The 16,261-nt window shown below is 37.4% G+C and overlaps 1 protein-coding gene across 1 annotated transcript in view; it reads right to left on the bottom strand.

Moving 5' to 3' along the window:
- Positions 1–417: 417 nt before the first annotated feature.
- sipa1l2 (signal induced proliferation associated 1 like 2) overlaps positions 418–16,261 on the bottom strand; it is an 86,599-nt gene continuing 70,755 nt past the window's right edge. Inside the window, exons 15-20 of the mRNA XM_072677562.1 lie at positions 14,314–14,461; positions 9,424–9,643; positions 7,594–7,725; positions 3,033–3,150; positions 2,166–2,247; positions 418–1,686 (exon numbers count right to left, since the gene is read on the bottom strand). Coding sequence (XP_072533663.1) covers positions 1,540–1,686; positions 2,166–2,247; positions 3,033–3,150; positions 7,594–7,725; positions 9,424–9,643; positions 14,314–14,461 — 847 coding nt within the window. The 3' untranslated portion in view covers positions 418–1,539. The remainder of the gene's footprint in view (positions 1,687–2,165; positions 2,248–3,032; positions 3,151–7,593; positions 7,726–9,423; positions 9,644–14,313; positions 14,462–16,261) is intronic.

The raw sequence follows: 16,261 nt of genomic DNA, 5'->3' as shown, positions 1-16,261 counted from the left end.
CGGTTCTCAAACCATATCGATTTAAGAAAAATAAAAATTGTATTTCAGATAAAACTTCGTTTTATTATTATTGTATTAGTATTGTATTATTGTTAATTATTTTGAATGAAAGATCAAAATGATAAGCAAAAAAGAATGTTTACAACTGGCTTTGCTTAATATAATTCAATTAATTTAATTTCGGGGTTCCAATATTTGTGTCGGACACTGTATAGTCCAACAAGGCCTCGAGTTCCGCGACATGCATGATGAAGGTTCTGGATCTCATTGGTAATACCCCAGATAACTTTCTAATTTAAGATATTCTTAAAATATACCCAAATACTAAGCTAACATCCACTGCAACAATAATCAAATAAATTATTATTTTAGCCTAAAAAAAGTAATTATTTTTTCTTTAAAAAAAGGGCAAACAACTATTTTTTTATGAACATTTATTTAAAAAATGACCAATGTCTTTACAATAAATGCATACAAACAAAGACAGTGTGATCTAGCAGCATAAAAAAAATACCTTAATATATTTGTTTTGTAAGCTACTCACATCATAGTCTAGCCTACTTCTAGCGCTTCTTTTCTATTTCTTAGTGCAGAAAAGAAAATTAAATAAGCTTAAATAACAGTGATAAATACTAGACGCTTCCGCAGTGATTCTGCACAGACATAAACACATTTGGCATTGAAAGATTGTTTGCTGGCTCATGAAGTTTCAAGATATGGGAAGCTAATGTAAAGATACACATTGAAACTTAGACAAGGCATGTATTCAGGAGGAAAACAACAGAGGAAAAAACTATGCATTTCAATGCTTATACTCTTTTTTTGAGGCACAGAATAATTGAAAAATAAATACAGTACACCGCACCTTTAACAGGATCTTTAATTTTGTGCTATGTTGTGCTAGGTTCTGCTAATACCACATTGTATTGCTAGGACATGATGACTGAATTTAAACTACTAACTAAATATTTTTCTGTTTTCTTTTAGCTACACATTAAATGTGGTGTAAGGAGAGATCATTATTTGATCTTAAAAGGTTTGGAATGAAACATGACTAAACATGTTAAGGGTCGCATATATTACTTAAAAATGAGATGCCAAGCAAAAGCAGGACTTGGATGAATTACATTCAAATTCCACTGCCATTATCCTACTGCGTCCATGTAGTGGTTCATATAGGAAACTGCGCACCACTTCATATTGTCCTGTACATTCCCCTCCTTGTCCTGTTCTTCTCAATTTCACTCATTCTTTATTTGTACTGTCTCACAACTAATCAATACAGCACCAGGAAAGTAACTTACATTACATACACTACTTACAATCATCTTCTCATCACCAAGAATTTGGCCTTGTTAGGTAGGTATCTCTCTGGCTTCAAAGGGTTGTGTTAAACAGAATGTGACACTCCAGAGCCTATAGTACTGCAATTATCTCTTCCTCATTCCAAGTGTGCCCACTTTAGGAACTTTTAATGGGAACACAGAGGGCACTTTGGGAGCATGAGCTCACCCGTTTGCTGTTTTGCTTGAGACTACTTCAAGGCTTTTTGTCAATGGTGTTGAAGAACCATTCCGTGAATTTCCTGAGCTGTGCAGCAGCTGTTTGACTCTCCTCCTGTAGACGCATATTATCTTGCCGAAGATGTTGCACCTCCACCTGAAGAATGGCTTTATCCTCTTTTTCCTGTACAGGGTGAGCAAAGAACATACACAACAGGCCTAAATTAAATGCTAACAGTTGGCAGGTGGTTATTAAAATTTTGCATTTCAACAGTGAAGTTTTTACTTTAACAGCTTACTATCACATACTAGGATAGAAATCGAGTGTGGGAGCAATTAAAATTTTCTGAAATATCTCTCACAATAATACGACTGAACAGTGATAACTTTATGACTGATAAAACAGGTATAAATAAAATAAAGTAAAAAACATTAAAAAATAAAAATAATAATTAATTGCATTATTATTGTATTTGCCATTAAACTTATAAAACCATCACAAAAGGCTCATTTACTCAAATGCAAAATGCATACATCACCACCTCAGGGAGTGTTAATGTATTGTTTGGAATTCATCTTTCACACACCCACAGACACACACAATAATGTGGTGGACAAAATTATGCAACCAGAAAAAAACTGGCTCTTGTTGAGACCGTTTACCTTTCTTAAGTCATGTTGCAGCTGCCTCAGGATTACTTCTAGCTGGTTTACTTTGCCAGTCAGCGTGGCAGGTGAGCTATCCCTTAACAAAGACAGAAATGTCAAGTTAATCATAATCACACATGAGCATACTAAGACAACCTTATCACTTACTGTGGCAGATGAGAAGCATCAGACAGTATAAAAACCAATCGGACATAAAATGTGTTTAATAATTAAACAATCAAGCTATTACTAATTATTAATTGGCCAAACAAATGTTATATATTGTCCAAAATCACATTGTGTTCAATTATCAATGTTAGATTAGTTTTTTTTAAACCTTTTTTACAATAAGCCATGTCTAAGGGCATGATCCAACAAGCCCTAGATTTGGTAAACCTTTTAAAGTAAACCTTTTAAAATAAAGTTTATTAGGAACATCACATTTGATCAAATACACTTGACCAGTTACTTGTATCTATTCAGCAGATCCCACACTGCATTGATAAAACCTGTTCTTCCTGTTTCTATATCTACACCGATCCACAGTATATGCCTCAGATTAGGCCACACAGTAAATTGTTTTTGTAACATAATCCATATATAAAAATAAGATAATATATCAAGTTAACATTATTTATATTGCACTTTTAACAATAGCTAGATCCAGATCTGAGCTCCATGTGAACAAGTCAGGGGTGACAAAGCAAGATGATGAAACCTTGGAGAAAGAACCAAGACTTAAAAGGGGAACCCACCTTCCTCTGGAAGACACTGAATGGCAAAACAAATAATATTACACTAATATATTCACTTTTCAAACATAAGCTGCTGGCCCATGCATCAGATGAACCAGACTTTACCAAGGTGAACTGCTGGACTCACCCTTTGTGCAGTGTGGTTCCCCCTACTGCAGCCACACGTCTAGTGAGCTCCTGGGAAATCTGCAGAGCCTCAGCTCTTTGTATATCTGTCATGGTGCAGAAAGAGGCCACACGCTGGTCTAGAAGCACAACACATACATAACACAATGTAGATAAACACCTGAGAAAAGACAGCCAAAACAAGCAATAAAACATTGCTAATTTGCTAAAAAGTAAAAATCTGAACAATCCATGAATACCTTTGTCTGTTCTAACATATTTAAACATATAGACATTTAATCTTTATTTAACAGTAATTTTCTTGGGAGGAAAAAGTTAGGACACCCTCACATTTATTACAACTGAAAATGCCTAAAATTGGAATCTAGCGCACCACATTAGCAGCAAATAATTACAACACTGTCAGAGAGGAACCAGTAATATTGAACCTCAGATATTTGGTTTGCGCTTGTTGAAGTGAGTGGCGAGATCCAAAAAGACCTCCATTATTGTATTGTATTGCCTCCTCATTATTGTAAAAATGTTAACACATTCTGACACTGAAAGTGGTTCCACCTAGCATAACACCTGACAAAGATTGCAGAGTGATTGTCCCTGCACTTTTCTGAATTTCTAATGCATTTTGTTAAAACAAGTGATTTGTCCTACAATAGCCATTTTATTTTTTTTATTGTTGTTCCAACCCTGGCTCATTTATCCATTTAAAGACATATCCCACCCTCTATCCCACCATCAAATGAGAGCAGTAGTTATTAACATACAAAATTGACACCCCCAAAATGATCTGTTTCTCGCATAGGAATAAATTACATCATACAGACACACAATTTAAATGATTTTATTTTCCTCACAGTTCTGTCAAAAACACAGGCAACTACAATAATATGGAAATAAAAAGTAAACTACATCTCCTTTAAAGACAATCTTCACTCAATTCTTGAGCCTGCATGACCTGCTGAGGCTTTATGTTTCTTCAGCTTCCACACAATTTTGTGGTAGGACAATTTGTTTTGGTACTGTATTCATCAGTGATGAATCATTCGAAATACTTTTGAGGTCGTCTGACCTCATGACCCTGTCCTGGTTGAAAAGTACATGCTGTTGCATGCAGTCCAAAAGGCATCATAATGAACTGGTACAACCCAGATGGTACCCTGAATGCGGTGAGGTGTTTCGATGACTCAATGAAAATAATGGTGCTTACCAGTACCCTTTCCAGAGGTCCAGTGTCAGCTGAGTTAATGTACCTTGTTATGATGGCACAGAAGGGCAAAACAAATGAACATCTTAGAAAACAACATTGCAAAAGAAAAACACATTTACCAGCACCAGAACAAATTTACATCATGTGAAACACTAAAATAAATGTACAACATATGAAATACTTTTACAGTACCAAAACAAATGTACAAACAGCAAATTGAATGGAAAAGGTATGCACAATGCCCAGGAACTGCTTGTTGTGTGAATGGAATTTGTGACGGTACTGTTTTTAAAGTGTAATGACTTTCAATTTTAATTTAACTCCCTTTTGTGTGCATGCATATCACAGAGCAGTATGGATGCAAGAGAAATTCCATTTCTGTTGTTTCTGTTTATAAAAACTATTACTGTTAAATTTAAAGCAAACACCCGAGCATCTTCTAACGCATTAGCTGCATTTCCTTTAGCAATCTGAAGCCTGTTATGTTGATTGTTGGTGCTGCACCTAGGTTTTGTAAGCTTTTGATCAGAAGTCATTAAAAATAAATTTTATGCATATTTAATGTGTACCCTCCTCTGAGGGGGTGTCATTTTAGCAGAATTTGACTAACAACTAACAAATACATACGCTCCGTAGCTAACATTTTGCTTTTGCAGTACAATGCTTTCAACTGGTCAGGTTTTGTCATCATAATGAAATTTGTATTAATAATTAAGAATATCTTAATCTACAATAATTATTTTCTCAGAGAAAAGAAATCACAGAGTGACATGTGACAATGATAGAAATATTGTCATGTGACTGAGGCATACATGGGAATTAAGAGCCGTGTTTATCTTCTAGAACACTTGGGTGCTGCACCAACAATCAACCCAAATTTGTCTTTGGTTTGTCTTTGTTTCTTTGGGAAACATAGTTACAGTCGGGAGTGTTTCTGTTGTGCCCATACTGTTGTAACATGCAATGCATGCAAAGGTAGTCAAAATTATATTGAGTACACTTTAAAAACAATAAACTTAACATTATGTCACATGTACATCTTTTTCTCCTGTCCACATTTTTAAACAATCTAAAGACATGAAAAAAAAACGTGCCAACTGGCTAAAATGACATCCAGAAAACTCTTCACTTTACTCCAACCCTTTGATTAACACATGGGCAACAAGCACTTCTTGTTTGTTGTGCCTACTATTGCTGTCTGATTCGCCATTTGTAAATTTGTTTCGGTGCTTTTAAAAGTGTTTCTTGTCTTGTAAATTTGTTTCAGTGCTGGGTAAAGTGTTTTTCAATTATAATTTTGTATTCCAAGATGTTGTTTGCCCTTCACGGCCACTCCATTGCCATTAGGTAACAGTTTTGGCTAGCAAACTGCTTTTGTAGATTGTAGGAGGCTTTTTTTGGCATGGGGTGCGATTTCTCTTCCAGGATGACCTGTCATACCCTACTTCCTATAGCTGTTTAGTTTTTTTTGACCAATGTTGCCAAAGTGGACAATTTTAGGACCATCTTTTAGGACATCCGGGGTCCTTGGACATCCAGGTATCAGTTTACATAATCACAAATAACTAAGATGTACACACGTGGACAAAATTGTTGGTACCCATCGGTTAATGAAATAAAAACCCACAATGGTCACAGAAATAACTTGAATCTGACAGAAGTAATAATTAATAAAAATTCAATGAAAATGAACAAATGAAAATCCAACATTGATTTTTAACCCTGCTTTAACAGAACTGTTTTAAAAAATAAACTCATGAAACAGGCCTGGACAAAAATTATGGTACCCCTGAAAATAATGTGACCAAAGGGACATGTTAAATCAAGGTGTGTCCACTAACAATCTACAATCTTGTAATCAGTCAGTGGGCCTATATATAGGGCTACAGGTAGTCACTGTGCTGTTTGGTGACATGGTGTGTACCACACTCAACCTGGACCAGAGGAAACGAATGAAAAGAATGAAAAAAAATTATAGACAAGCATGTTAAAGATAAAGGTTATAAGACTAAGCAGCATGATGTTCCTGTGACTACAGTTGCACATATTATTCAGAACTTTAAGAACCAACCTCCCTGGACGTGGCCGCAGGAGAAAAATTTATGACAAATCAAATAGACGGATAATACGAATGATAACAAAAGAGAAAAAAAGAAAAAGAGAGATTAAAGGTAAACTTTAAGCTCAAGGAACATCAGTGTCGGATCTCACCATCCGTAGTTGTTTGAGCCAAAGTGGACTTAATGGGAGATAACCAAGGGGGACACCATTGTTAAAAACAAATAATAAAAAAGCCAGTCTGAAATTTGCCAAACTACTTGTTCACAAGCCCCAAAGCTTCGGGGAGAATGTCCTATGGACAGATGGAACTTTTTGCCAAGGCACATCAGCTTTATGTTCACAGACGGAAAAATGAAGCATATCAAGAAAAGAACACTGTCCCTACTGTGAAACATGAAGGAGGCTCTGTTATGTTCTGGGGCTGCTTGGCTGCATCTGGCACAGGGTGTCTTGAATCTGTGCAAGGTACAATGAAATCTCAAGACTATCAAGGGATTCTAGAGAGAAATGTGCATCCCAGTGTCAGAAAGCTTGGTCTCAGTCGCAGGTCATGGGTCTTGCAACAGGATAATGACCCAAAACACAGCTAAAAACACCCAAGAATGGCAAAGTGGACTATTCTAAAGTGGCCTATGAGCCCTGACCTAAATCCTATTGATCATCTTTGGAAGGAGCTGAAACAATGCTGTCTGGAAAAGGCACCCTTCAAACCTGAGACAACTGGAGCAGTTTGCTCATGAGGAGTGGGCCAAAATACTTGCGGAGAGGTGCAGAAGTCTCATTGACCGTTACAGGAATCGTTTGATTGAAGTAACTGCCTCAATAGGTTGTGCAACAAAATATTAATTTAAGTGTGCCATCATTTTTGTCTGTTTATTGAGTTTACTTTTTAAAATAATTCTATTGAAGCATGGTTCAAAATCAATGTCGTATTTTCATTTGTTCATTTTCATAGAATTTCTATTTATTATTACTTTTGTCAGATTCAAGTTATTTCTGTGACCATTGTGGGTTTTTCTTTCATTAACCGATGGGTACCAACAATTTTGTCCACATGTGTACCTCTTGCCAGCATGGCTTCAATCTTGTAGCCCCTCAAGGTCCATAGCTATCTTCGTGAATGGTTCCTTACATGGTGGAACACATTCAGAATTTTTTTTTTTTTTAATGTTATTCATCCGCAATGGAATACTTGTAAACCAGATAGTTGCAGAAACAAAACATATTTAGTACATACTTTGCCCCATACTTTACTGTCGTTAGTGCATGATCCTACACACACAAAAAAGCTTTATACCTTCAAAAGCCCGGGCTGCATCAACAAGGTGTGACCAGTCCAAGCCTGTGGCTGTGTCTGGTAGAGGCATGAGTCCTGGGTCATTAAACTTTGACCTGTCTGCTAGGGAGCCATCAGAAAACCAGAAGTCATCTGAGGACACACACACACACACACACACACACACAGATGCACACGCACACACAGTCATGTCTCTGTTGCCTTGCAAAGCCAATCTTGTCTTAACCTTGCTTTCTCTGTTCAAGCTGTGTAGTATACAAACTCACATTTAAAAACTCAATCATCTACAGGACTTATATTAAAATTTCTATGTATTGTTTTCTATATAAATCTTTATATATCCTCCTCATCTTGTGAAATAACCTTCACTCAAGTGGACAAATTGTTTGGGTGCTTGAAGTGGGTTTATCAGAGTCTTCACATTGAATATTTTCACATCGAATATTTGAGTGTCCACTGGTCAGTTTCACACAAAACACATTCGGATGCACAAATCCAGAAATTACAAATGAGAGGCAGATGACAGACACACAAATCAACCAGTTAGACATGTCTTCAGAGCCTAGCAATTCTAGATGCGAGTCACATATGATCTGGCAAGGAGGGGTTTCTCTCTTCCAAAAAAAGTTTGAATCTTATTTCTGCGCTCCATTATTAAAATTCATAAAACATTGAGAAACATCACATTTGGCATGTTGGAGCGTTCATGCACTCCAGAATGTTATACGTCAGTGGAACTGACTAAATGAAGGCATTGCTTTGGGTCAAATTGGTTATCTGCTTTTCATGCTTCTGGCTTTACTGTATAATCTCTCCTTTAATTAACAACCCTGTGCATATAAATCTAGTCTGTCAGGCCACCTTCCTAAACATGACGTCTATTACAGTTAAATAGGAGACTAACAACTAGTTGTGCGGAAATTGCACCCTATGCTTCAGTCAATTTGACTTCTACTGTAGAAGCAGTGATTTTAGGATATGATTGGTAAATTACAGTTATCTGAATCGAGAGAGGAAGACCAGTAGGGCATGCCGTTTGTCAGTCACAAACTCTGGCATTAGAGCTGTACCCTGTACCCTACAGCTCAGAGGCTGTGGCAGAGTGAGTGGCCATGGACAGCCAGGAGAAGTCCAGAAAGTAGTGGGGGCTAAAGGGGGTGTTAAATCCCAGGACATGGTGGAAGCCACAGAGACTGGTGAAAGTGTGAACATCAAGAGCAGCAGCGTCTGAACCTCCCTTGTTGGGAATTCCATACTGCCTCTAGTGACACAGCTTGGAGCATTAACTCCAGAAAGGGGGACCGACAGGTGCAGGGGAGGGGTGTTTCCAGCAAGAGGAGAAGGAGGATGAATGGTTAAACATGCATAGAGAAATGTAAGAAGGTAGATAACGTACCACCCCACACCTATTTTATGCCCCGAATCTCATCTGGATCATGTTGTGAACAGCTGCAGCACTCCAGAACTACACTACAGGTGTAGCCACCTGACTGTCACAGCCACCTTACTGTACTCATTTGCTGCTCCATCATGGCCATGAAAAAGCAGACAGAAGGGTAGATGGGTGAAAATTTTTGCTCCATGCTTAGGGTGAGACTAACCAGTGTTTTTCTTTTCTGCGTTTCTGCTTTCCTCTCAGCCTGGCAATATTTCTTTTTGCCACTACTCTATGACATTGTATACTGGATATATATGATGTATTGCTGCCTCTGTCATGCACAAGACTAATACCATTAATAATTAAGTTTGTGTCTCATGTGATTATGTAGGTGGCACTGATTGTTAGCTTAAAATATCCCCTGAGAAAACGCATTAAGAGGCAGTACTCACTCCGAAGGTTGGATACAGGCTGGCTGAGGCTGATGCGAGGAGGTAGTGTGCTGTGGTACGGGGGGGTGCTGCTGAAAAGGATGTCATTGGGCAGAGCCTGATCCAGCACAGAGCTGTGGGAACTGCCGTAGGATGAGCCTTTACGAATACTGCACACACTCTCGTCTGAGAGAGTGCGATACAGAGAGCAGCGTGTGGATGGGCTGCCAGTTGGTAGTGCCTAAAGGTAGACACATGTATAATGCACATTAGGGGGTTCCCAAATACATTTCCTAATAAGAAACATGGCAAAAACATTAACATACCATTACCTAATATACCATAAATATAGCAGAAATATAACATATCATTAAGAAAGACATGTCCCAATTAGCACACAAATTGGCTTACAACTGACCTCTACCTTTGAATCACTCAATGTTTTTTGAATAATAGTACAACTGGTCATACTGTAAACCTAAAAAAAGGCTGTGAAAAGACCAAATAGCATTAAAAAAAAAACAAGCACTACTGGAGGAAACAGAAGCTGCATTATACCACCTAGACAGTGCTTGGACAAGGTGTTTTTGTCCACTCTTTGGAACCGGTATGAGGCTCCCCTTCCTTGTTATTTCTTTGTTACTTCTATGTCCCTTATATGTCCAAGTACTAATGGGTTTGAGTATACATGTAACAGTTTTAGCTAAAGAGGAATGGAAATAACCTCTTGCATAATAATTGTTTTCTTTGTGCGCCCTAAAGTTCCTTTTCTAGTGATGATACCATTATAATCTATATATTATTTCTATATTCCTTTGTTTGAAATTGGCGGGACAAAGACCCTCCCCACACACCTTTAGTCTCTGCCCTGTTGAAAAAGGAATTGTATGCTACTTACTTTCCACCTAATTAAAGAATACTAGATAACAAACAAAGTTAGCCTAGGCTTTGCCTAAATTCAGGATCTATTGTTGAATATATGTATGTATTAAAGCTAGTTTTACGAAGTTAGGCCTAGAGTTTAGAATTATATTAATATAAATTTTACTGAAACCGCTCCCCCTTTCTGGTGAGGAAACGGCCCTAAAAGTAATATAATAAAATAAAATGTAATAAAAGGTGTTGACATGGCAAGACGTAGTGGTGTGCGAAAGTTCCCTCAAGTTCGGATTATCCTTAGCTGAGCCACAAACTGGTGCAACTTTTCAAACTCCAAACTCCAGCATCAATAGGAAAGGACTTTCCTTTTTTTCTTGTCCTTCGTTTTATGGTGTCACGTTTCAGTTCGGTTCATTTATGTAATTGACACATGCTCTGAAGCAGCTTTGCTAGATTTGCAAAGTTTTAATTGTCGAATTGAAACTTCTGCAAGCCTCTGAATGCTTGCTTCTAGATGCCATAGAAACTCCATTCCTACCTAACAGCAGACTCTCAGAGCTTGGCACGGTACACCCTACTGGATTCCACCTAAGCTTAGGGTAGAGGATGCCGTCCAGGACACTAAATCGTCTGCGCGTTTCCCCTCCTTCTTCCTACCAACAAGGTGCCACCTAGTGTTTCGAAAGCCAACCCCTGTTCAACGGAGATTAGCACTTCGAGACCTGCCGACAAAGGTCCCCACGGCAAAATACGTAAGCATTTACATACATACCCTGTTGCTCGTTTGAATTGAGGAAAGGAGAGGAGGAGTGTAGGTTCGGTGTAAATCTGGCCACTCTAGCTTTGTGTGTATTTACAGTGATCAGTTGTACCAATCTGGCTCTTGTCAATAGCAGTAGTCTATCCGTGTAATCAAGCAATCACCTCACTCAAAACAACTCACCTTAAAAACATGTAGCTCACACTCTCAAGAGTAGTGTTCAATGTGGCGAGAAATTATTATAGTGAATTTCATATCTACTTCAGACGTTGTGGTAGAAGCAAAATTAAGTAAATCTGCAAGTCCTGGACTTATCCACGTGGTGCACCTTTAATCTGACAATAATTGACAGAATAATTAGATCCATTAATAGATTAACGGAATTAATTATTTGTGTACATGTTGCATTGTTAAGGTTTGTGTTAATAAATGTTTAATTTATTTACATCATACTTTCTATATTGATATTCAATACTGACAGACAGACAGACAGACAGATAGATCCTTTATTGATCCTCAAGGAAATTTTGCAGCCAGTAGCAGTTACATAATACAGCACATTAATACAATACAATTATAACGATGGTACACTATAAAAAAGTAGTTCAAGCAGAGGAAAAAATATAAATTATAGATGATACCATTAACTATAGATACATATATCTCCCTCATGACAATGAGTCAAAATGAACTATAAGTTAAGAAATATTCACTATAACTAAATACCATAACCTAGAGATAAATATAATATAAAAGGTTGTTGCCAATATCTATAAAGAAAATTCACAATTATTAAAAACCTTCAGAACTCAAATTATTTATATAGCTTTCTAGAGTAAGAAATTAGTCATTAAAATTTTTTAAATGTACATTTGAGGCTGATTTAATTTATTAATGAGGCAGATTGTTTTAATTATTCAAGAATTCTGAGACTGGGTATCAACACCTAAATTTTATGATACCATTGTATAACATGCTCATTTATTTACAGCACCAACAGGTTAGGGGTGGAGAATTATGTCTGTGGCTTCCATTCTGCCTTATTTTAGATATACAATGTTCAGGGTGACAAAGTGGACACTGTTTAAAATCAATCATTTAATAAATGGTAACCAGTCAATCTGACAATTATAAGTGTTACACTGCTCTGAATCAAGAGGGAGAAGCTTGTTAGCAATAGCTTAGTCAGCAGGATAACTTTGCTGCCATTTGGCTGGTGACGTTGCTGCAAACAGTGTACTGAAATAAAACCGTTGCATGTTTTTTTCTATATAATGGAAAGAGTCTTGTTGACAAGATTTCTGCTTTGCATCAAAAAGTGTTTTGCTATTGTATATAATCTTTGCTCATGGTATATTATTGGAAGCTTAGCATGCAAGTGTTTGGTCATGCCAGTCAAAATATCTGCTCCTGTAAACTGATAAACAAAAAGAGTATACATTCAGTTATACTAATATTTGAGGCATGATTACTTTATTTCCATCCATCCAAAAGAAAAAGGGCCCAACACAAAAGAAGCTTCCAGAATAATGCAGTCTGGCAGAAGGTACATCTGGGCCATTGTCAAGGACAAAACTTGTACAACTCATGTTTCCTAAACCATCCCAGAATTTAGTCAAGTAATTGAGTGCTGATGCCACAGGTTACAGTTTTAACAGAAAATGTATATTTAAATAAAATAAATTACACAATGAAAAACATTCATAGGATATTTATAATCATTCTCCTGACTGGTAAACCCAAATCTGGGTACTAGAGCAGAACCCATCTGCTAGCATTTTACATGGTAGGCCGCCACACAGCACACTTGCCATTGCCAGAACTAACCCACAAGTGCATTAACTGGGCTGTATTTGGCAATCTATCTGGGCTGGCAGACCAAAATCCACAACAGCACCAGAAGACAAGTTCCAAAGACTCAACAGCTCAGATTTGTTGATGGTGGGGTGGAGGGAACCTAATTTCTCACAAAACGTAAAGTCTGTGTTCCTTTTTAGTTAGGCTGTTATATTGAGCCTGCTGGAGTCACACTCTGCACTGTGTGGTACCTTACACATTGTGTTCAGTCATCCCATACATAATCTAACTGTTTTTCTTTCTGACAATTTATAGTTTTATCCATCAGTGTTGGACAATGATTACGTGGGAAAAAGAAATGTCATCCACCCATACTTCAACGTCTGTTCAAAAGTGCTATATAAACTTGAAGTAGAGTGTAATGGCTGTGCTTTATTTTCAAGTTTGCGTAAATTACTATTCAAACAGTATAAAAATAGGGATGCACCAATCCAACTTCTCTGTTCCTATACAATACCTAATCCTAATATCTTGCCTATTGGCTGCTACACAATACTGTTCTGATACCATTGTTGAATTGATCTGATCAGATCTGATCCATAATACAAACATTATTCAAACAGTATAAATTCTATGTATCTGTGTCTAGTTCAGAACACGCAACCACAATCATTGAAACAGTGCCGACTTAACAGTTGTCAAGAAGTTGATCGCAGACACCTTACACAAATAGGGTAACATTAGCCACAGTAGGTCATTGCTGAAAAAACTGTCTGTTCGCAGAGTGCACATCAATAAAATGTTGTGGAATGGGAAAATGTGGAAGGGAAAGGTGCACTAACAACAGGGATGACTGCAGCTGTTAGAGGATTGTCGAGAAAAGTCGATTCAAAAACTTGAATTGAGGCTGGTGTCAGCATCAAGAGCCACCCCACGCATGAAAGGGGCTACAGCTGCCGCATTTCAAATATCAAGCCACTCCTGAACCAAAGACAAAGACAGCGTCTTACCTGGACAAAAAGAACTGAGTGCCATGTCATCTGCTGGTTTTGGTCCAGTCAAACAAAGTCAATGCAGCTGTCTACCAGGAGATTGTAGGGAACTTCATGCTTCCATTTGCTGTCTAGGTTTATAAAAAAGCTGACTTCCTTTTCCAGCAGGACATAGCACCTGCTCAAACTACTACCAAATGGTTTGTTGACCATGATATTACTGTGCTTGATTAGCCAGCCTACTCTCTGGACCTGAACCCCTCTGAATCTAGGCGTTCTTGTCAAGAGGATGACCGGCACACAGACGAGCTGCTATCAAAGCAACTTTTGATCTTATGAAGTTTTCGAATAATTTAAGATACTGGATTTCAGATTTTCAAGAGATCATACCATAATGACAAAAGGTAAAACAAAAAATAAATGTCACTTAGTGTGTACACTGAATAATAGTACCAAATTGTACTTTTAGATACTATATATTACCTTCTTACGATTCTGCTCTCCAGGTGGACTATCTGGCATCCTCATCTTCAGGTAGTCTTCCTGCAACATGCCTGCTTGAAGTCTGACCTCTCTGTCCTTTTCTGCTCTCTGTATGCTCGGACATGCTGTCTCCACCAGATACAGTTGCCTGGAGGGGACAAAAGGCCAAAAAGGTCTAATTAGAAAATTAAATTAGAAAATTAAATGAAATACAGCCACTAATTGTTTTGTACGAAAGCCATGAAAGTTTGTGACTTTCTGGTTAGAAGATTTTTTTTCTTTTATTACTGCTACTCTGCCTGTCTACATGGCTACAGGACACCTACATATGCCTTTCATCACAGAGTTTCAGAACACCTCTCCAACAGTTAAGCACATGAGGTAGATCGATCATACTTTGGTGTTGGTGTTGCAGCAAGCGAAAAGAACATTTGACTGGTAGAGAGTATAAGAATAAATTAAATACTGGTAATTCTGGATGCCGACATCACACAGTCAGTAAAAAAAAATAGAGGGCTTCTGCAGCAGGATAATGAGCCTCTAATTAAACAGCAACCCAATGGGAGTTTGCCTACAGTGGCGTAGTCCAAACTTCATGACATGCTGAAATTGTAGGCAAATACACCTTAATCGCAGAGAAGGTTCTGCCTTGATCTAACTGATCAAGAAGCAAAGCACGCAAGAATTGTGAATCTGGGAGCTGTACCTGTTTTAGAAGGTGTCTACATAAGGCCACTACTTATTTGCACATCAACCGTTTAAAATCAAATTTAAGGTAAAAATAAGGTAAAATCCTTATATTTAATAAGTCAACAACCATTAACAGCCCTAACTGTTCCTGTGCCAACTCTTGTTTACATTTCACAGCTCTTCTGTTCCAAGTATTGTCCATTGACCATGTAACTCCTCATACTTAATTTTACTTAAATCTGATTATTTTAATTAATAAATTAGCTAAAGATTTCTACTTTACTGTACCAATGATACAATTATTTTGACTGGAAGCACTACAGTGACTAGAGTTCACCCTTTTACTGTATCATTTAGATGTCATTTTACCTTGTAATGCTTATAATGACTAGATTTTATTTGGGCATTTTGCTTTACAACAAATCGAATCATGTTTGTACCTACAACATGTCGCAATTCTTATAATTTCACAAAAATCCATCAATTACGTCACTCTACACGTCATTGTGGCATCATAAAAATAACATCGACCTGTCTGTAAAATTGACCGAAACTGCATCCTCTTAGCAGCAGTAATAGCCAGCATATTTACTTTTATATACTAGCAAGTTATTCAGTCTATGCAAATCATGTTATTCTAGCACTAACAATACTACATCAGTGCTTAATGTCGTCTTAAAGTGAAGAAACTAAAGTGTGCCACGTCACTACAAGTCATCCCTGAAGTGTTCTGAACAGACCTGTGAACACACCTTTCAAGTGGCAAAATGTCTGCACGAAATGCTAATTTCACTTAAGCGCTAAATAAAAAAGAGAAAGTTCATGTACAAACTATGTAAACGTTTGTCAAAGTGTACCCAAAGTTGTTGCTATGGAGTTGTTAGATGGTTGCTATATTAAATGGTTGCTTAGTGTTTGCTATGGTGTTTCTATGATAAGGTGTTGCTAGGCAGTTGCTGTAATATTCAAGTTGCTGCTAGTGGTTGTGTAGTCTGTGGGTGTGTCTCTGTAGGTAGTGTGTGATGTGTAAGACTGTGTGGTATTTAGTGTTTCTTAGTATCTTATATAGTGTGTGTTGTGTCAGAGTGTCTTTGTAAAAACAACTAATGCAAAACAACTAATGGGAATCAATTCTTATAAAATGTTTATCTGAAATAACCATTGTAAAGTGCTGTTCATAGTCCATGGTTGATTCTTAAATGGTTCCTTATTACTTCTATAGCGCCATGAGTCATCCAAATAAGCTTACAGAATTTCA

Source organism: Salminus brasiliensis, chromosome 4 (assembly GCF_030463535.1).
Source record: "Salminus brasiliensis chromosome 4, fSalBra1.hap2, whole genome shotgun sequence".
Classification (NCBI taxonomy): Eukaryota; Metazoa; Chordata; class Actinopteri; order Characiformes; family Bryconidae; genus Salminus; species Salminus brasiliensis.
Note: the sequence above shows the minus strand (reverse complement) of the source record. Positions and strands in the feature narration are given on the sequence as shown.